The sequence below is a fragment of the Aegilops tauschii genome, chromosome 6 (genome assembly GCF_002575655.3).
Source record: "Aegilops tauschii subsp. strangulata cultivar AL8/78 chromosome 6, Aet v6.0, whole genome shotgun sequence".
NCBI lineage: Eukaryota > Viridiplantae > Streptophyta > Magnoliopsida > Poales > Poaceae > Aegilops > Aegilops tauschii.
Window position 1 is genome coordinate 335,971,059 of NC_053040.3, and position 27,412 is coordinate 335,998,470.

At 46.3% G+C, this 27,412-nt stretch overlaps 3 protein-coding genes across 5 annotated transcripts; 2 read left to right on the plus strand and 1 right to left on the minus strand.

Moving 5' to 3' along the window:
* Nucleotides 1–18,873: 18,873 nt before the first annotated feature.
* Nucleotides 18,874–21,243, plus strand: LOC109753842 (phosphopantetheine adenylyltransferase 1). The gene is made up of 6 exons (XM_020312768.4): nucleotides 18,874–19,107; nucleotides 19,224–19,295; nucleotides 19,406–19,465; nucleotides 20,259–20,353; nucleotides 20,648–20,717; nucleotides 20,797–21,243. The coding sequence occupies exons 1-6, from the start codon at nucleotides 18,889–18,891 to the stop codon at nucleotides 20,923–20,925; spliced, it is 645 nt and encodes a 214-aa protein (XP_020168357.2). The 5' UTR covers nucleotides 18,874–18,888; the 3' UTR covers nucleotides 20,926–21,243.
* Nucleotides 21,244–21,543: 300 nt separating this feature from the next.
* LOC109753840 (2-methyl-6-phytyl-1,4-hydroquinone methyltransferase 1, chloroplastic) lies at nucleotides 21,544–23,893 on the plus strand. 3 transcript variants are annotated; one of them, XM_045229947.1, is made up of 4 exons: nucleotides 21,544–21,854; nucleotides 22,027–22,557; nucleotides 23,124–23,430; nucleotides 23,529–23,893. In XM_045229947.1, the coding sequence occupies exons 2-4, from the start codon at nucleotides 22,037–22,039 to the stop codon at nucleotides 23,682–23,684; spliced, it is 984 nt and encodes a 327-aa protein (XP_045085882.1). In that variant the 5' UTR covers nucleotides 21,544–21,854; nucleotides 22,027–22,036; the 3' UTR covers nucleotides 23,685–23,893. The 3 variants fall into 3 exon arrangements, with proteins under 3 accessions (XP_045085882.1, XP_020168355.1, XP_073357640.1); XM_020312766.4 differs by having other exon boundaries at nucleotides 21,843–21,912; XM_073501539.1 differs by lacking the exon at nucleotides 21,544–21,854 and having other exon boundaries at nucleotides 21,863–22,557.
* Nucleotides 23,894–24,288: 395 nt separating this feature from the next.
* Nucleotides 24,289–26,996, minus strand: LOC109753841 (remorin 1.4). The gene is made up of 5 exons (XM_020312767.4): nucleotides 26,722–26,996; nucleotides 26,340–26,396; nucleotides 26,156–26,243; nucleotides 25,475–25,556; nucleotides 24,289–24,713 (listed from the first exon to the last, which is right to left on the minus strand). The coding sequence occupies exons 1-5, from the start codon at nucleotides 26,867–26,869 to the stop codon at nucleotides 24,513–24,515; spliced, it is 576 nt and encodes a 191-aa protein (XP_020168356.1). The 5' UTR covers nucleotides 26,870–26,996; the 3' UTR covers nucleotides 24,289–24,512.
* Nucleotides 26,997–27,412: the final 416 nt, after the last annotated feature.

Below are 27,412 nucleotides of genomic sequence, written 5' to 3' on the forward strand. Positions count from 1 at the left end.
GGTTTGTAGGTTTCTAGCAAGAACGTTTCTTACCTACGTATGACCACAACGTGATTTGCCAATTTCTATTTACCCTTCATAAGGACCCTTTTCATTGAATCCGTTCCGACTAAAGTAGGAGAGACAGACACCCGCTAGCCACCTTATGCAACTAGTGCATGTCAGTCGGTGGAACCTGTCTCACGTAAGCGTACGTGTAAGGTCGGTCCGGGCCGCTTCATCCTACAATGCCGCCGAAACAAGAAACAACTAGTAGCGGCAAGAAGAATTGGCAACATCAACGCCCACAACTTCTTTGTGTTCTACTCGTGCGTAGTAACTACGCATAGGCCTGGCTCATGATGCCACTATTGGGAATCGTAGCATAATTTTAAAAAATTTCCTACGCTCACCAAGATGCATCTATGGAGTATACTAGCAACGAGGGGAAAGGAGTGCATCTACATACCCTTGTAGATCGCGAGCGGAAGCGTTCCAATGAACGTGGATGACGGAGTCGTACTCGCTGTGATCCAAATCACCGATGACCGAGTGCCGAACGGACGGCACCTCCACGTTCAACACACGTACGGTGCAGCGACGTCTCCTCCTTCTTGATCCAGCAAGGGGGAAGGAGAGGTTGATGGAGATCCAGCAGCACGACGGCGTGGTGGTGGATGTAGCGGGTCTCCGGCAGGGCTTCGCCGAGCTTCTGCGAGAGAGAGAGAGGTGTTGCAGGGGAGGAGGGAGGCGCCCAAGGCTGTAGGTTGCTGCCCTCCCTCCCCCCCCCCTTTATATAGGCCCCCTGGGGGGGCGCCGGCCCTAGAGATGAGATCTCATGGGGGGGCGGCGGCCAAAGGGGGGAAGGGGTTGCCTTGCCCCCCAAGGCAAGGGGGAACCCCCCCCCCCACCCTAGGGTTCCCAACCCTAGGCGCATGGGGGGAGGCCCATGGGGGGGCGCCCAGCCCACTAGGGGCTGGTTCCCTTCCACTTTCAGCCCACGGGGACCTCTGGGATAGGTGGCCCCACTCGGTGGACCCCCGGGACCCTTCCGGTGGTCCCGGTACAATACCGGTAACCCCCGAAACTTGCCCGGTAGCCGAAACTTGACTTCCTATATATTATTCTTCACCTCCGGACCATTCCGGAACCTCTCGTGACATCCGGGATCTCATCCGGGACTCCGAAAAACTTTCGGGTTTCCGCATACACATATCTCTACAACCCTAGCGTCACCGAACCTTAAGCGTGTAGACCCTACGGGTTCGGGAGACATGCAGACATGACCGAGACGCCTCTCCGGTCAATAACCAACAGCGGGATCTGGATACCCATGTTGGCTCCCACATGTTCCACGATGATCTCATCGGATGAACCACGGTGTCGAGGATTCAATCAATCCCGTATGCAATTCCCTTTGTCAATCGGTATGTTACTTGCCCGAGATTCGATCGTCGGTATCCCAATACCTTGTTCAATCTCGTTACCGGCAAGTCTCTTTACTCGTACCGCAATGCATGATCCCGTGACTAACGCCTTAGTCACATAGAGCTCAATATGATGATGCATTACCGAGTGGGCCCAGAGATACCTCTCCGTCATACGGAGTGACAAATCCCAGTCTCGATCCGTGCCAACCCAACAGACACTTTCGGAGATACCCGTAGTGCACCTTTATAGTCACCCAGTTACGTTGTGACGTTTGGCACACCCAAAGCACTCCTACGGTATCCGGGAGTTGCACGATCTCATGGTCTAAGGAAAAGATACTTGACATTGGAAAAGCTCTAGCAAACGAAACTACACGATCTTTTATGCTATACTTAGGATTGGGTCTTGTCCATCACATCATTCTCCTAATGATGTGATCCCGTTATCAATGACATCCAATGTCCATAGTCAGGAAACCATGACTATCTGTTGATCAACGAGCTAGTCAACTAGAGGCTTACTAGGGACACGTTGTGGTCTATGTATTCACACATGTATTACGATTTCCGGACAATACAATTATAGCATGAACAATAGACAATTATCATGAACAAAGAAATATAATAATAACCATTTATTATTGCCTCTAGGGCATATTTCCAACAGTCTCCCACTTGCACTAGAGTCAATAATCTAGTTACATTGTGATGAATCGAACACCCATTGCGTCCTGGTGTTGATCATGTTTTGCCCTAGGGAGAGGTTTAGTCAACGGATCTGCTACATTCAGGTCCGTATGTACTTTACAAATATCTATGTCTCCATTTTGAACACTTTCACGAATGGAGTTGAAGCAACGCTTGATATGCCTGGTCTTCCTGTGAAACCTGGGCTCCTTCGCAAGGGCAATGACTCCAGTGTTGTCACAGAAGAGAGTCATCGGGCCTGACGCATTGGGAATCACCCCTAGGTCGGTAATGAACTCCTTCATCCAGACTGCTTCCTGTGCTGCCTCCGAGGCTGCCATGTACTCCGCTTCACATGTAGATCCTGCCACGACGCTTTGCTTGCAACTGCACCAGCTTACTGCTCCTCCATTCAAAATATACACGTATCCGGTTTGTGACTTCGAGTCATCCAGATCTGTGTCGAAGCTAGCGTCGACGTAACCCTTTACGACGAGCTCTTCGTCACCTCCATAAACAAGAAACATATCCTTAGTCCTCTTCAGGTACTTCAGGATATTCTTGACCGCTGTCCAGTGTTCCATGCCGGGATTACTTTGGTACCTTCCTACCAAACTTACGGCAAGGTTTACATCAGGTCTGGTACACAGCATGGCATACATAATAGACCCTATGGCCGAGGCATAGGGGATGACACTCATCTTTTCTATATCTTTTGCCGTGGTCAGGCATTGAGCCTTGCTCAATTGCACACCTTGCAATACAGCCAAGAACCCCTTCTTGGACTGATCCATACTGAACTTCTTCAATATCTTGTCAAGGTATGTACTATGTGAAAGACCAATGAGGCGTCTTGATCTATCTCTATAGATCTTGATGCCTAACATATAAGCAGCTTCTCCAAGGTCCTTCATTGAAAAACACTTATTCAAATAGGCCTTTATACTTTCCAAGAATTCTATATCATTTCCCATCAATAGTATGTCATCCACATATAATATGAGAAATGCTACAGAGCTCCCACTCACTTTCTTGTAAACACAGGCTTCTCCATAAGTCTGTGTAAACCCAAACGCTTTGATCATCTCATCAAAGCGAATGTTCCAACTCCGAGATGCTTGCACCAGCCCATAGATTGAGCGCTGGAGCTTGCATACTTTGTTAGCATTCTTAGGATCGACAAAACCTTCCGGCTGCATCATATACAATTCTTCCTTAAGGAAGCCGTTAAGGAATGCCGTTTTGACGTCCATCTGCCATATCTCATAATCATAGTATGCGGCAATTGCTAACATGATTCGGACGGACTTCAGCTTCGCTACGGGTGAGAAAGTCTCATCGTAGTCAACCCCTTGAACTTGTCGATAACCCTTAGCGACAAGTCGAGCCTTATAGATGGTCACATTACCATCCGCGTCCGTCTTCTTCTTAAAGATCCATTTGTTTTCTATGGCTCGCCGATCATCGGGCAAGTCAGTCAAAGTCCATACTTTGTTTTCATACATGGATTCTATCTCGGATTTCATGGCTTCTAGCCATTTGTCGGAATCCGGGCCCGCCATCGCTTCTTCATAGTTCGAAGGTTCACCGTTGTCTAACAACATGATTTACAGGACAGGTTTGCCGTACCACTCTGGTGCGGAACGTGTCCTTGTGGACCTACGAAGTTCAGTAACTTGTTCTGAAGCTTCATGATCATCATCATTAACTTCCTCCCCAGTCGGTGTAGGCACCACAGGAACATTTTCCCGCGCTGCGCTACTTTCCGGTTCGGAAGGGGTGACTATCACCTCATCAAGTTCCACTTTCCTCCCACTCAATTCTTTCGAGAGAAACTCCTTCTCTAGAAAGGACCCGTTCTTGGCAACGAAGATCTTGCCTTCGGATCTGAGGTAGAAGGTATACCCAATAGTTTCCTTAGGGTATCCTATGAAGACGCATTTTTCCGACTTGGGTTCGAGCTTTTCAGGTTGAAGTTTCTTGACATAAGCATCGCATCCCCAAATTTTTAGAAACGATAGCTTAGGTTCTTCCCAAACCAAGTCTCAACGGATTTCGACGGAGCCCTATATAAAGTGAATGCGGCAGTCTCTAAAGCATAGCCCCAAAATGAGAGCGTTAGATCGGTAAGAGACATCATAGATCGCACCATATCCAATAGAGTGCGATTACAACATTCGGACACACCATTTCGCTGAGGTGTTCCAGGCGGCGTGAGTTGTGAAACGATTTCACATTTCCTTAAGTGCGTACCAAATTCATGACTTAAATATTCTCCTCCACGATCTGATCGTAAGAACTTTATTTTCCTGTCACGTTGATTCTCAACCTCACTCTGAAATTCCTTGAACTTTTCAAAGGTCTCAGACTTGTGTTTCATTAGGTAGACATACCCATATCTACTTAAGTCATCAGTGAGAGTGAGAACATAACGATATCCTCCGCGAGCCTCAACACTCATTGGACCGCACACATCGGTATGTATGATTTCCAATAAGTTGGTTGCTCGCTCCATTGTTCCGGAGAACGGAGTCTTGGTCATCTTACCCATGAGGCATGGTTCGCACGTGTCAAATGATTCGTAATCAAGAGACTCCAAAAGTCCATCTGCATGGAGCTTCTTCATGCGCTTGACACCAATGTGACCAAGGCGGCAGTGCCACAAGTATGTGGGACTATCGTTATCAACTTTACATCTTTTGGTATTCACACTATGAACATGTGTAACATCACGTTCGAGATTCATCAAAAATAAACCATTGACCAGCGGGGCATGACCATAAAACATATCTCTCAAATAAATAGAACAACCATTATTCTCGGATTTAAATGAGTAGCCATCTCGAATTAAACGAGATCCAGATACAATGTTCATGCTCAAAGCTGGCACTAAATAACAATTATTGAGGTTTAAAACTAATCCCGTGGGTAGATGCAGAGGTAGCGTGCCGACGGCGATCACATCGACCTTGGAACCATTCCCGACGCGCATCGTCACCTCGTCCTTCGCCAGTCTCCGTTTATTCCGTAGTTCCTGTTTTGAGTTACAAATATGAGCAACCGCACCGGTATCAAATATCCAGGAGCTACTACGAGTGCTGGTAAGGTACACATCAATTACATGTATATCACATATACCTTTGGTGTTGCCGGCCTTCTTCTTGTCCGCTAAGTATTTGGGGCAGTTCCGCTTCGAGTGACCACTTCCCTTGCAATAAAAGCACTCAGTCTCGGGCTTGGGTCCATTCTTTGACTTCTTCCCAGTAACTGGTTTACCGGGCGCGGCAACTCCCTTGCCGTCCAGTAACAGGAAACAAAGGGGCACGATGTTTACCCAGGTTCGGGCCCTCTTAATGGAGGTAATATCCTACTTCCTGCTTGATTGACTTTGATGAGTATAGGGGTTACAAGAGTTGATCTACCTCGAGATCTTAATAGCTAAACCCTAGATGTCTAGCCTATGTGATTGTGTTTGTAATGGCTAAACCCACCGGTTTATATAGACACAGGAGGGGCCTAGGGTTGTACAGAGTCGGTTTACAGAGAAAGGAAACTACACATCCGGACGCCAAGCTTGCCATCCACGCAAAGGAGAGTCCCATCAAGACACGAGGAAGGCCTTCTATATTGTATCTTCACAGCCCATCAGTCCGGCCCATGTCGCATAGCCCGGACGCCCAAGGACCCCATAATCCAGGACTCCCTCAGAGCCCGCGTCACCGGTGGCGGGAGGAACAGCTGGGGGTACCTGCTGAAACGGAAACACATGCTCATCAAAGTAAACGTGCCGGGAAGTGAACACACGGTGGGAGACGGGATCGTAGCACCGATATCCCTTGGAGTTAGAGGGGTAGCCAATGAAGATGCAAGCGACAGAACGGGGTGCGAGTTTGTGAGGAGTGGAGTCGGCAGTGCTAGGATCGGAAAGACACCCGAAAATACGCAGGCCATCATAGGATGGGGGCGTACCGAAGAGAAGATGGTGAGGTGCATAGTTCCACCATGGGCGGTAGGGTCGAAGGTTAAGGAGCAGTGAGGCAGTAGCGAGTGCGTCCGGCCAGAAATGAGGAGGCACGTTAGCATGGAACATGAGCGTGCGAACGCAGTCGTTCAAAGTGCGAAGGACGCGTTCGGCTCGACCGTTCTGCTGTGAAGTATACGGGTATGTGAGACGAAAAACTGTGCCGTGGTGCGATAGGGAAGTGCAGAAAGCAAGGTTGTCGAACTCTTTTCCATTGTCATTCTAAAGAGCAAGAATGGGACGCCCAAACTGCATGCTTACATAGGAGTAAAAAGCCGTCAGAGTGGAGAGTGCATCCGACTTGTCGTAAAGGAAAAGTCCACACATAGTGAGAATAATCATCAAGAATAACCAGATAATATAAATAGCCCGAATTACTAGGAACCGGAGAGGTCCACACATCACTATGAATCAACTGAAAAGGAAAAGAAGCTATGGTGTTGGAGTTATTAAACGGGAGGCGAACATGTTTGCCGACACGACAGGCATGACAGGTGTGATCCTCTATCTTATTACAACTGAAACTGAAACTCCTAAGAATATGAAGAAGTGTGACAGGGTTGGGATGACCCAAACGAGCGTGCCAGAGGTCGACGCTAGTGGAGAGAGCGACCAGTGTGGTGGTGGAGGTGGACGGCGAATGCACCGGATAAAGCTCGTCGAGGCTGTCACATCGGTGAAGTACCATCCTGGTTTGAGCGTCCTTGACACAAAAACCAAGTTCATCAAATTCAACAATAGCAGGATTTTCATGAGTTAAACAATGAACGGAAACTAGGTTCTTGATAAGATGAGGTGACACAAGTATGTTAGACAAAGTTATAGGCATGGAATTGGAAGGAAAAGAAGTGTGCCCGACGTGTGTGATAGGGAGTGTGGAACCGTCGCCAACAATGATGCGACAGTTGGTGGTGACGGGAGTGAAGGAGGCAAGATTACCAGGATGAGCAGACATGTGAGCCGTAGCCCCGGTGTCCATGTACCAATCACCGCCTCCAGTGTAGTTGTTCGGCGTAGGCGCGGCGAGGAGCGCCAGATCCCAAGGCGCCGGCGGCAGGGCCGGCGAGGGCGGCGGCGGGGAAACCGTAGCCCCCGCTCAGCTGCGGCGGTGGGTATCCTCCGTACGGCTGCGGAGCCGTGTAGTACGCCTGGTGCACCAGCGGGCGGCATGGGAAGGGTCGGTGCAGGGGCCCGTGGAACCAGCATGGTGTAAGTATGAACAACACCGGTCCACGGGTTGTAGCCGGAGGCCCACGGAGGGGGCACCTGGAACTGCTCCTGCTGCTGCTGACGGGGCGCACCGGTGCCCTGTGACTGCTGCTGCTGACCGTCGCGGCGGCCCCCACGGCGCCGTTCGGTGGGAGGGGCGGGCGGGCCATAGGGCAGCGGGAGCAGCCCCGGCTGCTGGGGCGCCTGGTACGGCAGCGGCGCCGGGAAGGGCGCCTGGTGGCGCGGCTGGGGCAGTGGGAGGCGCCGAGGACCCGCCGCGGGTGGTGCCGGCGGCGAGAGCGGTGTGGATGGCCCGTGCCTTCACCTGCTTCATCCGCCGCTCCTCCAAGCGGAGGTACGCAACGAACTTGGCGAAGGACGGGTTGGGGATGAGGCTGAGGTTCGCCGCGGCGTTGCCGAAGTCCTCGTTGAGCCCGGCAGTGAGCGTGCTGAGGAGGAGGTCATCATCGGTCTTCACGCCAATATCGCGGAGCTCGTCAGCGAGAGTCTTCAGGCGGCGACAATAGTCATCGACGAAGGTGTTGTCCTGGTGACACCCAAAAAACTCTTGCTGCAAAAAAACACGATGCTGGAGCTGGTTGTCGGTGAAGAGCCCGTTCAACTTGGTCCACATGGCGCAGGCATCATCACCGTCCTGCACGACCGTCTGGAAGAGGTCCGGCGAGATGGTGAGGAAAAACCAGCGGATGATCGTGGTGTCGATGGTGGACCAGTCATGGAACTCAGGAACGAGGCTGGAGTCGACGGTGTTGTCCACATGGTCGATGAGATGATACTCCCGAAACACGAGGGAGAAATATGTCTTCCACGTGTAGTAGGAGGAGTCTGTCTGGAAGAGACGAACTGGCACCCGCTCGAAGATGTTCAGGTTGCGGATGTCGTTCACGTCGGAAGGGTTGGCGTTGGCAAACGGGTTGGAGTTGGTGGACACGGAGGAGGTGACGGACGACAGCAGCAGGCGGCGTCGGCGACGCGGTTGGCAGCAGCGGCTGGCGAGGCGATGCGAGCGAGCGAAGCGGGCTGACTGGCTAGCGGGCGAGGCGAGTTGTGTTGGGGAACGTAGTAATTTCAAAAAAATTCTACGCACACACATGATCATGGTGATGCATAGCAACAAGAGGGGAGAGTGTGTCCACGTACCCTCGTAGACCGAAAGCGGAAGCGTTAGCACAACGCGGTTGATGTAGTCGTACGTCTTCACGATCCGACCGATCCAAGTACCGAACGCACGGCACCTCTGAGTTCAGCACATGTTCAGCTTGATGACGTCCCTCGAACTCCGATCGAGCCGAGCTTTGAGGGAGAGTTCCGTCAGCACGACGGCGTGGTGACGGTGATGATGATGCTACCGACGCAGGGCTTCGCCTAAGCACCGCTACGATATTATCGAGGTGGAATATGGTGGAGGGGGGCACCGCACACGACTAAGAGATCAAGAGATCAATTGTTGTGTCTAGGGGGTACCCCTGGCCACGTATATAAAGGAGTGGAGGAGGGGGAGAGGGCCGGCCCCTATGGCACGCCCTGGAGGAGTCCTACTCCCACCGGGAGTAGGATTCCTCCCCTTGCAAGTAGTAGGAGTAGGAGACAAGGAAGCGGAAGAGGGAAGAGAAGGAAGGAGGGGGTGCCGCCCCTCCCCCTAGTCCAATTCGGACTAGTCATTGGGGGAACGCGCGGCCTGCCTCTCTCTCTCTCCCCTAAACCCCAATAAGGCCCATATACTTCTTCCCCCGTATTCCCGTAACTCCCCGGTACTCCGAAAAATACCCGAATCACTCAGAACCTTTCCGATGTCTGAATATAGTCATCCAATATATCGATCTTTACATCTCGACCATTTCGAGACTCCTCTTCATGTCCCCGATCTCATCCGAGACTCCGAACTACCTTCGGTACATCAAAACACAAAAACTCATAATACAATCGTCACCGAAACTTTAAGCGTGCGGACCCTACGGGTTCGAGAACTATGTAGACATGACCGAGACATGTCTCCGATCAATAACCAATAGTGGAACCTGGATGCTCATATTGGCTCCTACATATTCTACGAAGATCTTTATCGGTCAAACCGCATAACAACATACGTTGTTCCCTTTGTCATCGGTATGTTACTTGCCCGAGATTCGATCGTCGGTATCTCAATACCTAGTTCAATCTCGTTACCGGCAAGTCTCTCTACTCGTTCCGTAATCATCATCCCGCAACTAACTCATTAGTTACAATGCTTGCAAGGCTTATAGTGATGTTCATTACCGAGTGGGCCCAGAGATACCTCTCCGGCAATCGGAGTGACAAATCCTAATCTCGAAATACGCCAACCCAACAAGTACCTTTGGAGACACCTGTAGAGCACCTTTATAATCACCCAGTTACGTTGTGACGTTTGGTAGCACACAAAGTGTTCCTCCGGTAAATGGGAGTTGCATAATCTCATAGTCATAGGAACATGTATAAGTCATGAAGAAAGCAATAGCAACATACTAAACGATCAAGTGCTAAGCTAACGGAATGGGTCAAGTCAATCACATCATTCTCCTAATGATGTGACCCCGTTAATCAAATGACAACTCATGTCTATGGCTAGGAAACATAACCATCTTTGATCAACGAGCTAGTCAAGTAGAGGCATACTAGTGATACTCTGTTTGTCTATGTACTCACACATGTATTATGTTTCCGGTTAATACAATTCTAGCATGAATAATAAACATTTATCATGAAATAAGGAAATAAATAATAACTTTATTATTGCCTCTAGGGCATATTTCCTTCAGTCTCCCACTTGCACTAGAGTCAATAATCTAGATCACATCGCCATGTGATTTAACATCAATAGTTCACATCACCATGTGATTAACACCCATAGTTCACATCGTCATGTGACCAACACCCGAAGGGTTTACTAGAGTCAATAATCTAGTTCACATCGCTATGTGATTAACACCCAAATAGTACTAAGGTGTGATCATGTTTTGCTTGTGAGAGAAGTTTAGTCAACGGTCTGCCATATTCAGATCCGTATGTATTTTGCAAATTTCTATGTCTACAATGCTCTGCACGGAGCTACTTTAGCAATTGCTCCCACTTTCAATATGTATCCAGATTAAGACTTAGAGTCATCTGGGTCAGTGCCAAAACTTGTATCGATGTAACCCTTTACGACGAACCTTTTGTCACCTCCATAATCGAGAAACATATCCTTATTACACTAAGGATAATTTTGACCGCTGTTCAATGATCTACTCCTTGATCACTATTGTACTCCCTTGCTAAAATCAGTGTAGGGTATACAATAGATCTGGTACACAGCATGGCATACTTTATAGAACCTATGGCTGAGGCATAGGGAATGACTTTCATTCTCTTTCTATCTTCTGCCGTGGTCGGGCTTTGAGTCTTACTCAATTTCACACCTTGTAACACAGGCAAGAACTCTTTCTTTGACTATTCTATTTTGAACTACTTCAAAATCCTGTCAAGGTATGTACTCATTGAAAAAACTTATCAAGCGTCTTGATCTATCTCTATAGATCTTGATGCTCATTATGTAAGCAGCTTTACCGAGGTCTTTCTTTGAAAAACTCCTTTCAAACACTCCTTTATGCTTTGCAGAATAATTCGACATTATTTCCGATCAACAATATGTCATTCACATATACTTATCAGAAATGTTGTAGTGCTCCACTCACTTTATTGTAAATACAGGCTTCACCGCAAGTCTGTATAAAACTATATGCTTTAATCAATTTATCAAAGCGTATATTCCAACTCCGAGATGCTTGCACCAGTCCATAGATGTATCGCTGGAGCTTGCATATTTTGTTAGCACCTTTAGGATTGACAAAACCTTCTTGTTGCATCATATACAACTCTTCTTTAATAAATCCATGCAGTTTTGTTTATCCATTTGCCAGATTTCATAAAATGAGGCAATTGCTAACATGATTCGGACAGACTTAAGCATAGATACGAGTGAGAAACTCTCATCGTAGTCAACACCTTGAACTTGTCAAAAACCTTTTTGCGACAATTCTAGCTTTGTAGATAGTAACACTACTATCAACGTCCATCTTCCTCTTGAAGATCCATTTAATCTCAATGGCTCACCAAATCATCGGGTAAGTCAATCAAAGTCCATACTTTGTTCTCATACATGGATCCCATCTCAGATTTCATGGCCTCAAGCCATTTTGCGGAATCTGGGCTCATCATCGCTTCCTCATAGTTCGTAGGTTCTTCATGGTCAAGTAACATGACCTCCAGAACAGGATTACCGTACCACTCTGGTGCGGATCTTACTCTGGTTGACCTACGAGGTTCGGTAGTAACTTGATCTAAAGTTACACGATCATCATCATTAGCTTCCTCACTAATTGGTGTAGGAGTCACAGGTACAGATTTCTGTGATGAACTACTTTCCAATAAGGGAGCAGGTACAGTTACCTCATCAAGTTTTACTTCCCTCCCACTCACTTCTTTCGAGAGAAACTCCTTCTCTAGAAAGGATCCATTCTTAGCAACGAATATCTTGCCTTCGGATCTGTGATAGAAGGTGTACCCAACAGTCTCCTTTGGGTATCCTATGAAGACACATTTCTCCGATTTGGGTTTGAGCTTATCAGGATGAAACTTTTTCACATAAGCACCGCAACCCCAAACTTTAAGAAACGACAACTTTGGTTTCTTGCCAAACCATAGTTCATATGGTGTCATCTCAACGGATTTAGATGGTGCCCTATTTAACGTGAATGCAGCTGTCTCTAATGCATAACCCCAAAACGATAGTGGTAAATCGATAAGAGACATCATAGATTGCACCATATCTAATAAAGTACGGTTATGACGTTCGGACACACCATTATGCTGTTGTGTTCCAGGTGGCATGAGTTTGTGAAACTATTTCACATTGTTTTAATTGAAGACCAAACTCATAACTTAAATATTCGTCTCTGCGATCAGATCATAGAAACTTTATTTTCTTGTTACGATGATTCTCCACTTCACTCTGAAATTCTTTGAACTTTTCAAAATTTTCAGACTTGTGCTTCATTAAGTAGATATACTCATATCTGCTCAAATCATCTGTGAGGGTCAGAAAATAACGATACCCGTCATGAGCATCAACACTTATTGGACCGCATACATCGGTGTGTATTATTTCCAACAAGTCAGTAGCTCGTTCCATTGTTCCGAAGAGCGGAGTTTTAGTCATCTTGCCCAAAAGGCACAGTTCGCAAGCATCAAATGATTCATAACCAAGTGATTCCAAAAGTCCATCTTTATGGAGTTTCTTCATGCGCTTTACACCGATATGACCCAAACGGCAGTGCCACAAATAAGTTGCACTATCATTATCAACTTTGCATCTTTTGGCATCAATATTATGAATATGTGTATCACTACGATCGAGATCCAACAAACTATTTTCATTGGGTGTATGACCATTGAAGGTTTTATTCATGTAAATAGAACAACAATTATTCTCTGACTTTAAATGAATAACCGTATTGCAATAAACATGATCAAATCATATTCATGCTCAACGCAAACACCAAATAACACTTATTTAGGTTCAACACTAATCCCGAAAGTATAGGGAGTGTGCGATGATGATCATATCAATCTTGGAACTATTTCCAACACACATCGTCACCCCGCCCTTAACTAGTTTCCGTTCATTCTGCAACTCCCGTTTCGAGTTACTACTCTTAGCAACTGAACCAGTATCAAATGCCGAGGGGTTGCTATAAACACTAGTAAAGTACACATCAATAACATGTATATCCAATATACCTTTGTTCACTTTGCCATCCTTCTTATTCGCCAAGTATCTAGGGGCAGTTCCACTTCCAGTGACCAGTCTCTTTGCAGTAGAAGCACTTTAGTCTCAGGCTTAGGTCCAGACTTGGGCTTCTTCACTTGAGCAACAACTTGCTTGCCGTTCCTCTTGAAGTTCCCCTTCTTCCCTTTGCCCTTTTCTTGAAACTAGTGGTCTTGTCAACCATCAACACTTGATGTTTTTCTTGATTTCTACCTTCATTGATTTTAGCATCACGAAGAGCTTGGGAATCGTTTCCGTTATCCCTTGCATATTATAGTTCATCACGAAGTTCAAGTAACTTGGTGATAGTGACTAGAGAACTCTGTCAATCACTATCTTATCTGGAAGATTAACTCCCACCTGATTCAAGTGATTGTAGTACTTAGACATTCCGAGCACACGCTCACTAGATGAGCAATTCTCCTCCATCTTGTAGGCAAAGTACTGTCAGAGGTCTCATACCTCTCGACACGGGCATGAGTATGAAATACCAATTTCAACTCTTGGAACATCTTATATGCTCCGTGACATTCAAAACATTTTTGAAGTCCCGGTTCTAAGCCGTAAAGCATGGTGCACTAAACTATCAAGTAGTCATCATACCGAGCTTTTGTCAAAACGTTCATAACGTCTGCATCTGCTCCTGCAATAGGTCTGTCACCTAGCGGTGCATCAAGGACATAATTCTTCTGTGCAGCAATGAGGATAATCCTCAGATCACGGATCCAATCCACATCATTGCTACTAACATCTTTCAACTTAGTTTTCTCTAGGAACATATCAAAAATAAAACAGGGGAGCTAAACGCGAGCTATTAATCTACAACATAGATATGCAAATACTACCAGGACTAAGTTCATGATAAATTAAAGTTCAATTAATCATATTACTTAAGAACTCCCACTTAGATAGACATCCCTCTAATCATCTAAGTGATCACGTGATCCAAATCAACTAAACCATGTCCGATCATCACATGAGATGGAGTAGTTTTCAATGGTGAACATCACTATGTTGATCATATCTACTATATAATTCACGCTCGACCTTTCGGTCTCCAGTGTTCCGAGGCCATATCTGCATATGCTAGGCTCGTCAAGTTTAACCTGGGTATTCCGCGTGTGCAACTGTTTTGCACCCGTTGTATTTGAACGTAGAGCCTATCACACCCGATCATCACGTGGTGTCTCAGCACGAAGAACTTTCACAACGGTGCATACTCAGGGAGAACACTTATACCTTGATAATTTAGTGAGAGATCATCTTATAATGCTACCGTCAATAAAAGCAAGATAAGATGCATAAAAGATAAATATCACATGCAATCAATATAAGTGATATGATATGGCCATCATCATCTTGTGCTTGTGATCTCCATCTCCGAAGCACCGTCATGATCACCATCGTCACCGATGCGACACCTTGATCTCCATCGTAGCATCGTTGTCGTCTCGCCAACTTATGCTTCTACGACTATCGCTACCGCTTAGTGATAAAGTAAAGCATTACAGGGCGTTTGCATTGCATACAATAAAGCGACAACCATATGGCTCCTGCCAGTTGCCGATAACTCGGTTACAAAACATGATCATCTCATACAATAAAATATAGCATCATGCCTTGACCATATCACATCACAACATGCCCTGCAAAAACAAGTTAGACGTCCTCTACTTTATTGTTGCAAGTTTTACGTGGCTACTACGGGCTGAGCAAGAACCGTTCTTACCTACGCATCAAAACCACAATGATAGTTTGTCAAGTTAGTGCTATTTTAACCTTCTCAAGGACCGGGCATAGCCACACTCGGTTCAACTAAAGTTGGAGAAACTGACACCCGCCAGCCACCTGTGTGCAAAGCACGTCGGTAGAACCAGTCTCGCGTAAGCGTACGCGTAATGTCGGTCCGGGCCACTTCATCCAACGATACCGCCGAACCAAAGTATGACATGCTGGTAAGCAGTATGACTTATATCGCCCACAACTCACTTGTGTTCTACTCGTGCATATAACATCTACGCATAAAACCTGGCTCGGATGCCACTGTTGGGGAACGTAGTAATTTCAAAAATTTCCTACGCACACACAGGATCATGGTGATGCATAGCAACGAGAGGGGAGAGTGTGTCCACGTACCCTCGTAGACCGAAAGCGGAAGCGTTAGCACAACGCGGTTGATGTAGTCGTACGTCTTCACGATCCGACCGATCCAAGTACCGAACGCACGTCACCTCTGAGTTCAGCACATGTTCAGCTCGATGACGTCCCTCGAACTCCGATCCAGCCGAGCTTTGAGGGAGAGTTCCGTCAGCACGACGACGTGGTGACGGTGATGATGATGCTACCGACGCAGGGCTTCGCCTAAGCACCGCTACGATATTATCGAGGTGGAATATGGTGGAGGGGGACACCACACACGGCTAAGAGATCAAGAGATCAATTGTTGTGTCTATGGGGTGCCCCCTGGCCACGTATATAAAGGAGTGGAGGGGGGAGAGGGCCAGCCCCTATGGCGCGCCCTGGAGGAGTCCTACTCCCACCGGGAGTAGGATTCCTCCCCTTGCAAGTAGTAGGAGTAGGAGACAAGGAAGGGGAAGAGGGAAGAGAAGGAAGGAGGGGGCGCCGCCCCTCCCCCTAGTCTAATTCGGACTAGTCATGGGGGGGGGGGCGGCCTGCCTCTCTCTGCCCTAAAGCCCAATAAGGCCCATATACTTCTTCCCCAGTATTCCCGTAACTCCTCGGTACTCCGAAAAATACCCGAATCACTCAGAACCTTTCCGATGTCCGAATATAGTCGTCCAATATATCGATCTTTACGTCTCGACCATTTTGAGACTCCTCGTCATGTCCCCAATCTCATCCGGGACTCCGAACTATCTTCGGTACATCAAAATACAAAAACTCATAATACAATCGTTACCGAAACTTTAAGTGTGCGGACCCTACGGGTTCGAGAACTATGTAGACATGACCGAGACATGTCTCCGGTCAATAACCAATAGTGGAACCTGGATACTCATATTGGCTCCTACATATTCTACGAAGATCTTTATCGGTCAAACCGCATAACAACATACGTTGTTCCCTTTGTCATCAGTATGTTACTTGCCCGAGATTCAATCGTCGGTATCTCAATACCTAATTCAATCTCATTACCGGCAAGTCTCTTTACTCGTTCTGTAATACATCATCCCGCAACTAACTCATTAATTACAATGCTTGCAAGGCTTATAGTGATGTGCATTACCGAGTGGGCCCAGAGATACCTCTCCGGCAATCGGAGTGACAAATCCTAATCTCGAAATACGCCAACCCAACAAGTACCTTTGGAGACACCTGTAGAGCACCTTCATAACCACCCAGTTACGTTGTGACGTTTGGTAGCACACAAAGTGTTCCTCCAGTAAACGGGAGTTGCATAATCTCATAGTCATAGGAACATGTATAAGTCATGAAGATAGCAATAGCAACATACTAAACGATCAAGTGCTAAGCTAACGGAATGGTTCAAGTCAATCACATCATTCTCCTAATGATGTGACCCCGTTAATCAAATGACAACTCATGTCTATGGCTAGGAAACATAACCATCTTTGATCAACGAGCTAGTCAAGTAGAGGCATACTAGTGACACTCTGTTTGTCTATGTACTCACACATGTATTCTGTTTCCGGTTAATACAATTCTAGCATGAATAATAAACATTTATCATGAAATAAGGAAATAAATAATAACTTTATTATTGCCTCTAGGGCATATTTCCTTCAAGCTGGCGTGGTGATGCGGGCGGCTAGCGAAGCGAGCGATCAGGCGATGGGGGGCGGCTAGCGAGGCGATGCGGGCGGGCTGGGTAGCGCGCGCGGCAGCGATCGGGCGCGGCAGAGGGCAGGCGATGCGATGCGGCGGGTGGGCGAGCAGGCGATGCGGCTGGCGAGGCGATCAGGTGCGGCGCGCGGGCGAGTGGGATCGGGCGAGGCGAGCGGCTGGAGTAGCGCGCACGCGGCAGGGAGGAGCGCCGGGCGGCGCGGGAGGCGCGCGAGCGGCGGCGACTGGTTGACGGCGGCGGCGGCGGAAGACTAGGGTTATAACCTGGAAACTGATACCATGTAAGATGTGGGAATTACGTGTTGTATTCCTCAGGTGCAAACACACGTATATATGATGTACAGGAGTGGGCCGCGACCTCAACTATACAAGGCAACTAGGAAGTAGGCCCAATAAACAGATATGCTCAACACATATACTCAACACACGCTGCAGCCACCATACCACTGAAGCGCTTCAAGGGAGTTCTAGCACGCCAGCCAGCGGTATTGGCTCGACACTTTTGAGTTCGAGGACGAAGCTACAATGTCGCGATTTGGAGGCTGGCTTGTCGTGTTTGAATCTCAACTTCTCGAAGGTGCAGTCTCGGATCGAGGTGGAGTTCATCGGGCCGCCGGTGACCATTGTGTCCCAACCGGCCAAGCCGAAGACCCGTATTGTTTTCAACGAGCAAGTTAACAACATAAGACTGATGAGCAAAGGGTAGCGAGGTTTGCGGGCGCGAGGTTCGCCGAGGAGCACATGGAGTGTGTCAAGTACGAGACGGGGTGGTACTGAAAGAGGGACCGAGAGCTCCAGAAGCCCAAGAATGACGATGAGGTGGGGCCTTTTGTGACCAAGGTCGAGTCCGACGAGGGTTCCGACATTGACCGGGACGAACTTGAGCGTGAGCCTTCCAACGAAGACTGAGAGAAAGTAGTTTGAATGTTTTGGTATTCGTATGTTTAAACTTTCATGTTTAAGTTTGAATCAAAGTTTATAGTTGCAAAAAAAGAAGTTTTAATGTTTCATTGCCCTATTTTAGGACAACTATTGGAGAAGTCACTGTTTTCTACAAAAAATACTTTTGTATGCCCTAAAACTTGCTTCGACTACTTGCTGTTTTAAAATAGAGCAGGTGATGCTCTTATTGCAGTGAATGTTGCTACTCGAATTTTGGAAAGAAAAATCAGCTTGCATGCCACAAAAAGTCGAGAAGAGGATAAGAGACAGAAGAAGGGCTTTGTTTTTGGATGATTTTCTATTTTTCTTAGGGTTTGTCTCGTGTTCGGAGAGAGGAGGCGGCGACAGCTCTCTAAAGATGAAATAAATTTCTTCCCGCCTAGACCTCGTTCTGATGGTGCTTCTAGCGTCGTCAGAGGGTGTGCGGAGGTTTATCTCCGGCGGATCTTGCAGGATTCAGTCGGCGTTTGTTTTTGGTGGATCCATGTGGATCCGGTCTTTGTTCGTGTGTCGACATGTTGGATCCTTTCGATCTACGCTTCTTTTCAATGGCACTGGTTGTTGTTCTGATGCGCTGGTCCTATAGGGCCTCAGCATGACGACTTCTCGACTGTTTACTACAACAAGTTTTGCCCAGCTCTAATGAAGGAGGGGCGATGACATCGGCGCGCCTTCGGTTCGCTTCACGATGACTTCTCGACTGTCTACTACAACAAGTTTTGCCCAGCTCTAATGAAGGAGGGGCGATGACATCGGCGCGCCTTCGGTTTGCTTCAATGCTTATAGTCGTCGCTACGTGATCTACGAATCTGGATGAATTTTTATCATTTCTGGCATTCGTTGTAGTGTCATGATTGATGATGAATAGCTCTAAAGTTTTTTTAGAAAAACATACTCCCGTCCCATAATATAAGAGCGTTTTTGACACTACTTAGAAAATATGTAAGCACATGTATGAGTCAATCCGGGCCCTCAATCTACAACCACGAGGAAGAGAAAGGGGGAAAACAACAAGAAAAGAAATGATCGCTGCCCCCGTCTCTGGCGACATCCCAACCGGAGCGCCGCCGCCGCCAGCTCCGGCGGCGGAGGACTCTCCGCCGTACGGCTCCGTGGTCCTAGGAGGCACCTTCGACCGCCTCCACGACGGCCACCGACGCCTCCTCAAGGTGGCTGCCGCAGAACATAGTAATAAGCAGGATTGTTTTTCTTTTCTTTTTTGCTTTCCTTCCGATTAAATCTTCCTTCGTTGTGTTCTTTGGGTGTTGGGATTGCTGGGTGGTAGGCGTCGGCAGATTTGGCGAGGGATCGGATCGTGGTGGGCGTCTGCACGGGCCCCATGCTTGCCAAGAAGGAGGTGAGAAATCTCACCTTTTATCCCCAAAAGGTGCTTTTGATTTTCCACCCATGTTCATCAGTTACTGGAGTCATGATGCTTCTTGGTTGTGTTCTTTTTCTCATATGTAGTACGCTGAGCTTATCGAACCCGTGGAGAAGCGCATCCAGGCCGTGGAGGATTACATCAAGGTTTGTCATTGTCTTGCCTCCTTGTTTTCTGCGATTTCTGGTAGCAGAGACTTAAAATGATTGGGCGGATGGCTAGTGATGAGGTCGATTTGGTTGGGTAACTAGATCGGCGTGTTGCTTTTGTTTGACGTTTGTGTGGTCCTGTATGCAATGAAGCTGTGGATATGATTTGGTTGCTGACCAATAATTATTGGTTGTTTTGGTCCGAGGAGTGGAAACTATGCAGTCATGTTGAGAATTTAGTTTCTGGCAAACAACTATTTGTTCTTGTGCATCTTGATGCTTTCAGTGAGCATTTAGAATTTCAGTAGTGAGTGACTTTGAAATGAAGTTTTGTGGCATTTGAGGGCTGACTTATTATTATGTGTGCATGCTGTTCTACTTGCGAATGTTCTCTTGTTTTTATGCTTCATAGAGAATCTCCTTGTACTAAAGGGCTCTTCCTTGTTATCTACTCCCTCCAATCCAAATTAATTGTCGTTGATTTAGTACAAAGTTGTACTAAATCAATTTGGATCGGAGGGAGTATTTTCTTCCTTTGGTATTGCAATGGTACATTTGTAAAGAGTTTCTGGAGATGAAATTAGCCTGTACTCCGTTTTCAGATACAGGCGATTTTTTAGCGTTGGGAACAAGTGCCTATGGACTCTGAACTTTTAAGTGCTTGTCAGTTTCGTATTGAATTGTAGCTATGTGTGGGGTACCAGAAGGAGCTACCAAAAAGTAAAAATGCTGCCTAGTGACCATTATAACATATTGCAAAAGCTAATGACTGGTTTGTTGTAAATCGCAGTCTATTAAACCAGAACTGATAGTACAAGTGGAGCCTATTGAGGATCCATATGGCCCATCCATTATTGATGATAAGTTGCATGCAATTATTGTCAGGTATGTACATTTGCATTATAGCTTTTCTGGCATTTAGCATATTCATAAATATGCCATTTTTTGTTCTTTCGTGCATGCGATCTTACCAAAAGCTAAAAGTCATCCTTCCACTAACTTCAACACTGTACTATAAGCATCTGAAATATATTGATGTCGAACTTGCATATTACAGTTCCATTTTGGACTTGAAAGTATGATGTTCCAACATGGCCCATCCTTATCATGCATGTCCTTGTTTACTTTAAGCTTTGCTTGATGTGCCTCATTTGATGTGGAAATGCCGTTTATATTTAGTAAGGAGACACTGAACGGTGGACTCTCTGTAAATCAGAAAAGAGAAGGGAAAGAACTGCCGTTGTTGAAGGTGTGGTCATGTATTCTATATTTCCTATGAACCCGCAAGTGTATGGAGCACTTAGACGAACTGACGAGCTTCGTTGCAGGTTGAGGTTGTTGATCTTTTATCTGGAGACACCGAGGGAGAAAAATTGAGTTCATCTGCTTTAAGGAAGCTTGAGGCTGTGCAAGCTGAACAGCAGAAAGCAACAATAGCTAATCAGAAAGGTGTTTAGACAGGAAATATATTGGAATCTTGAGCTGCATACACAAATCTGAAGTGGTCCGCTGAAGCTTGTTATCAACAAAAAGGAATTAGAAATGGCATTTTGGCTTCCTTTTTGAACGAATGGTCTTCAAACGTCGACCTATGTCCCTGTAACACTATATTGCTCTACTCTGAATGGTATAAACTTACAAAGTCAATGTTGGTAAGCTAGACTAACCAAATGTACACATATTTTGTCCTGGCATTGCCATCTAGCTGTAAAGTCACCTTGAGGTCGTTTGGAATAATGGTAACCAACTAAATGAATTTGGTGCCTCTTTTGTGACGTGTTTATGTGATGTGTACTTCATAAGAAGTCATGCAATATAACTGTAGCATTTGCTCCATTTCGATCCACTGTTGTTCTTGGGTCTCTTTGCAGAAACCAGGTATGTACGATTTACTTTGGTTGATTACGAGTTAACAAGAGTAATTGTCGTCATGAGTCATTGTAGTAAGAGGTACTCACTTGTAATTTAGGGCCATTAAATTGTTTTTAGGGAAAGGACCAGTAATTATCTGATGCAAATTGTAACAATGCCTTTGTATGCTGTTTTTGTTGTAGCATAAATACAATAAAAAATGCTGGTAAGACTTGCAAAACAAAAGATTAATTGCTTATGTACAATATATCCAGCAAATAAATGGCAAGTTCAAGATATGAAGTGGCAAATCCACAGCCATAGATTCACAACCCCATGTCCACATCAGTACAAGCAGAACAGACAAAAAACCATCAAAATTCTAGTTCTCACACACCACACACACAAGTCTTGCACACATGTCTGCTGGTAGTTCTCATGTTTCTATGGCCTGAAGTTATCCCGGGCTTAGAAATGAGGTGACCAAGGCAAAGAACTTGTCTCCATGGCCACCTCACAACTCACGGGAGCACTGGTACGTGACCTCTATTTATTTCCCTTACAAGTCTATGGAAGAACTCGCAAAGATTTGTGTAGGAGTTACATAGTTATTTTCCCTTTTGCTGGGTTTTTGTTTGTTATATCCCCAGCATTTTCTTGCCCCTAGGAACTAACCCATATACAATTTGATCTAACTTTGCATACAGAGATCAAGAAATGGCTTGTTCAACCACATTTAGGGTTCCCAGTGGGTTAGGATTCTTGGGGCCTTCCAAGATTGGTCGGAATCCTTTGAGAAACAAAGGTGGTGTCCGGTCAGGAGCAAAGTATGTGGCACCAACGTGTGCAGTCTCCTCTGCTAGGCCAGCGTCACAGCCTAGGTTCATACAGCACAAGAAGGAGGCCTTCTGGTTCTACAGGTTTCTTTCTGTAGTATATGATCATGTTATAAACCCAGGGCATTGGACTGAGGACATGAGGGATGATGCATTGGGACCCGCTGAACTCTATGACAATGAGTTCAAGGTTGTTGATGTTGGCGGTGGAACTGGGTTCACTACATTGGGGATTGTCAAGCATGTGGACAACGACAATGTGACCCTGCTGGACCAGTCACCACACCAGATTGAGAAGGCTCGGCAGAAGGAGGCACTGAAGGGGGTGAGCATCATGGAGGGTGATGCTGAGGACCTCCCCTTTCCAACTGACACATTTGACCGTTATGTCTCCGCTGGAAGGTGATGCTCTTATCAATTGTATGGATATCTTATCGTATAGTATCTCTTTATATATACTGATCTTATACCAGCTTGAGTAAGGTAGTATTTTCTTAACCTTCATCCTTTCCTGTTGCTTCTTACTACCAGTAATGTCAATACCTTGTTATTGCTTGTCTTAATATATCTAGATTTGTATGCCAATCTGATTTTACTTGACAAAATCCATCTGACCGCAGTATAAACATTGTAAACACAATGGTTCAGTTGCCTGCCAGGATATATTGGTACTGGTGTAATTTGAAGCAAATGATAATGCTCTTGTTTCCAGTTGTCCATGGTTCGAGAAATGTTATTGAAGTCCTGATATTCTGCTGGAAGAAATTATCTAACTACCTTCAGATCTGTATAGACATGTACAGATACCTTTGGTCGATCCTTCCCTATATATATGTTAAGCTGCTGCTTGAACATTGAAAGGAGTGTATATTTGCGACCTGGATTAGATTTTTATTATTGTGAGTCGAGTCCATATCTCTCATGCCTCCGTTTCACCAGCCATGCTTATAGATGGTGTTATTCTCCAGCATTGAGTATTGGCCTGACCCGCAGCGAGGAATCAAGGAAGCTTACAGGGTCGTAAAGCCTGGCGGGCTTGCCTGTTTGATCGGTCCAGTTCACCCAACATTTTGGCTATCTCGCTTCTTCGCCGACATGTGGATGCTCTTCCCCACGGAAGAAGAGTACATAGAGTGGTTCACCAAGGCAGGGTTCGAGGATGTCAAGCTCAAAAGGATCGGGCCCAAGTGGTACCGTGGTGTTCGTCGGCATGGCTTGATCATGGGATGCTCCGTGACAGGCGTGAAGAGAGCTTCTGGCGACTCCCCTTTGCAGGTACATTCCATGCATCCGTAGCTGCCAGACTTTGTTTTCTCCATCTCAATGTTCCAAGTGTGTTGACATCTCTTATCATTGGTATGTTGTTGCTGCAGCTCGGTCCCAAGGCTGAGGATGTTGAGGAACAGGTGAATCTTCTCGCCTTCCTCTTCCGCTTCGCCATCGGGACGATATGCGCGTCGTACTACGTGCTAGTGCCTATCTACATGTGGATCAAGGATCAGGTTGTTCCCAAAGGCCAGCCTATTTAAGCAATGGTAGTGAAGATCCATTTTTCGCTTCTGTATGTTAGCCACCTGTAGTGCTTGCAGTTCCCTACTCATGTATGTTTGTGCTTTTCTTTTCGTCAAAATCTTGTTTATGCAAATGGACTTTGTGCACTTGTGGAATTATAGAGGCTAGGGATGTAATATTCCCATTTATGGTATGAAATGCAAAGGAGCTTGATGGAGCAGCAAAATGCATCCTCTAGCATGGTGAAAACTGCCATAGAAATAAATAAGAGCTCTGAGACCAAATTTTGAACTGAAAATCCAGTGACGAACTTGTTAGGTTCAAATTTGTTGAGTCCCCTTGTTGTCTTTGATATATCCTGTATTCCTGTATTCCCTACATACATATGCCCACATTACCAAGACCACACAGTGGAAGAGGAAACAAGCATTGTCATGGAAAGAGTAGCATCTTATATATAAAGTCCATGCATGAGTCAAGAAGAGATCATATGCTCTGAACATCTCATGCAGAAAGCATTGAAGTCGGTACATCAGACCCAACAGACATTACAAAAGAAAAGTCGAGCAGATATATGATTCAGCATGTATGATATCATGGAGGGAATATTACTGCAAGTAATTGTTTTCTCAGACAACGCGAACAATGCATGCTATATATGTACCACCAAAAATCTGTCTTTGCAGTTACATGTATGCAACATGAAGAGTAGCTCCCAGCAAAAAAAGATAACATGAAGAGTCACAAACTTAACTCACAGAAAACAGGACACATTTTCAGAATGTAAAGAAGAAAAACAACTACACAGAACAGATCACCTCCAACGCGTAAGATTGAGGTGCTTCTTATGCCCCGAAACATCCGAGAAGTTTCTTGGGAGCCAGCCCGGTTGCACGGTACTTTGCTGCCATCTCCTCGGCCTTGAGAACTTCTTCACCACGCCGGGCCACTACCATTGCTCTCTTCTCTTCAGCTTCCCTGTGGGCGATTGCCTTTTTGTTCTTCATCTTCTCAGCGTATTTAGCCTTCTTCTTTTCCAACTCTTCCTGAACGCTCGTAAAATTCCAGAACATTAGCCGATCAGTGGACGCACATAAAATCCCTCTAGGAGAAGTGGCTACATAGCATATTGAATAGATAGACAATAACTTGTCAGCTAGTCAAGGTCACCATAAGACATAAATGAGTTCTCTTTTTTTTCTAGAGAAAAAAAATAGTGAATTTTTATATATGCATTGTTCATATTATGTGCCAAGGTGGAGCAGGTGGCCAAGGAGATGTTTACCCAGCATGGACAACGTTTTAGTCTTTTGGATCGGTCTTCCAGGACCTTAAGCTGTTTCCTTTTGTGTTTAAACTATGTCGTTTCATGTTATGGCTGAACTTTAATGTTGGCTTGTACTCCCTCTGTAAACTAATATAAGAGCGTTTAGAATAGTATTCTAAACGCTCTTATATTAGTTTACGGAGGGAGTAATGTTGTGTCTGTGGGATTCTACTTATGCATAGGCTGGGAGTATTGCCTTGATGTGGCAAGAGTCAATAGATTCCTTTTCTCGAAGAAAAGAAGAACTTCCGCGTTTGCATCCTACTCAAACATCATCACTAAAGTGTGAAAATACAAAGTTTAATGAAAAAATTGTAAATGTACCGATAAATATGCAGACCACTCATGGTTTGAAATTGCAAAAAAAAGGCAGGTCATTAAAAATCCCCAGCAATAAAGAAAGGGAATAACGAACTTGGTAAGAATAAAATATACCAGAATCATAACTTGAGAAACATGAAATTGAAATGGAGGACTTACTTCCTTCCTTTTCAGTTGAGCATCTATGGTTGCCTTCTTTGTGTTCTCCCACGAAAGAATAGACGATAGCTTCTTAGCAGCCCTGTTGTGACATAGACAGCAACGGATTAAAGCTGCGGCTTTCAATTTATTTGGAGTTTATGATTTGCCACTTATTTCCTGAATAGGTATAGGATGTTGTAACGCAGTGGGGGCACTGACAGTAAACACATATAGATGTAGTGAGTTAGGACATACTCCCTCCGTCCCATAATATAAGCGTTCTTATATTATGGGACGGAGGGAGTACCATATTGTGGCCTCAAGAAGAGAGGCTCTGAAGATCATTAACAAAAATGAAGTTTGGGGTAATCTAGATTTATGGCACTGCAAAGTCTTGAGGTTTTGGAACTGGCACTAGATGCCCATGATGTGTGAGACCTGAACGGCTGGACTAAGATGTTAAAGGTCCGAGTTGAGAATTTGAGGTTTTGTGATTCTCACTGCCAGTGTGACTCTTACTACAAAATAGCACAGCTTGTGGTGTGACAACTTTCCAGTCGTAAGTTTGGTAACAGGAATTTCCAGGGCTGACACTGAATATAGGGGTACTAAAAAAGGACGCTTGTTCCAGCTAACTGGCAATCCCAGTGCAGAATGAACGGCCGGGTGACAATGGATCTGCTGTTGTTGATAACTTACTTGTTCTCGGCCTTGGCCTTCTCGTTCTCCACCCATGCTTTGATCAAAGAGCTCATCTTCTCTGTTTCCACCTTCGCAAGAGCGACGTCTGAAAGCAGGTTATATTAATGTATGTTGTTAGCTTAGCCGGCTGTATTCAGCAGAGACGAGATGAAGGAACAAAGTTGAATCAGCGTTCGGTCACCTCTTTCATGTGAGCCCCTGTGGATGTTCTTCTCAGGGTGAGGTTTCTCGGCAACTTCTGCACAAGAAACCGGAGCAAAGTATCAGAAATCAGGTGCAGTGACTTGACTGAACCTTGTATGGCAGAAAACATGGCGAACAGGACAGGCACCAGTTGATGCACACATGAACCAGTTGGTCATGCGCATATTTAACCCTCTTCACAGTTGAGAATGGTTAGCATGTCTCAGATCTTCTCTTTAGAATTACCGTGGCAAGAATTATTCCTGCCCGGTTATGTCGACGTCAGACATTTGCCGCAGAAGGCGGCACTGGAGGTCGATCGGCATGAAAATTTACCAGCAACAGAGAGGAGAGGTTTGAAGAGCAAGTAGTATACTCACTGCTGTCGACGACGAGGAGGGCCTTGGAGTCATCGGCCGGTGGCTTGGCCCCTGGGGGAGGCGGGATGACCACCGGCACGTCCTTCTCTGCGGTTGCCTCCGGCGCCGCAGCAGCCGGCACCGCCTTCTTCGCTTCCTCCCCAGCCATCACGCACGCACGCGCACAGGTGCTTGTTGCGGTGAGAAACTTCCGCAGCTGCTTCACTGTCTGTCACTAGCGATACCCAACCGCGGCTTGACGTGGAGCAATATATAGAACGGGTTTAAGCTGCCGTTAGCCTGGAGTAGAAGTTTTTTTTTTTTTGGACAGAAGCCTGGAGGAAAGGTTGGCCAGCGGGGAGGTGGAAGGAGGAAATAAATAATTAGGCTACATATCTGGGAGCTCAGAGCATCTCTAGCCGCGCCCCCAACAAGGCCCTCCAGGCGACTTTTTGACCGCCGGCGTCAAAAAATCAGCTCAGTCGCGTTTTCAAGGGCTCAATTTTGCCGGCTCGGGCCGAAATTGGCGCCGGCGGACCCAACCCGAACCCGGCGTGCTGGGGGCGCTCGGGGGCGCCGGGCGAATCGTTTTTGGCGCGAAAGAGCCGCGGGCCCTCCTTGCTGGCGACTCGTCTCGCTTCTCGCCGCTTCTCGTCCTCATCGCCTCGTTTCCCGCGGCGAATCAATGCCAAAGCTGCCGCGCGCTGCCGCG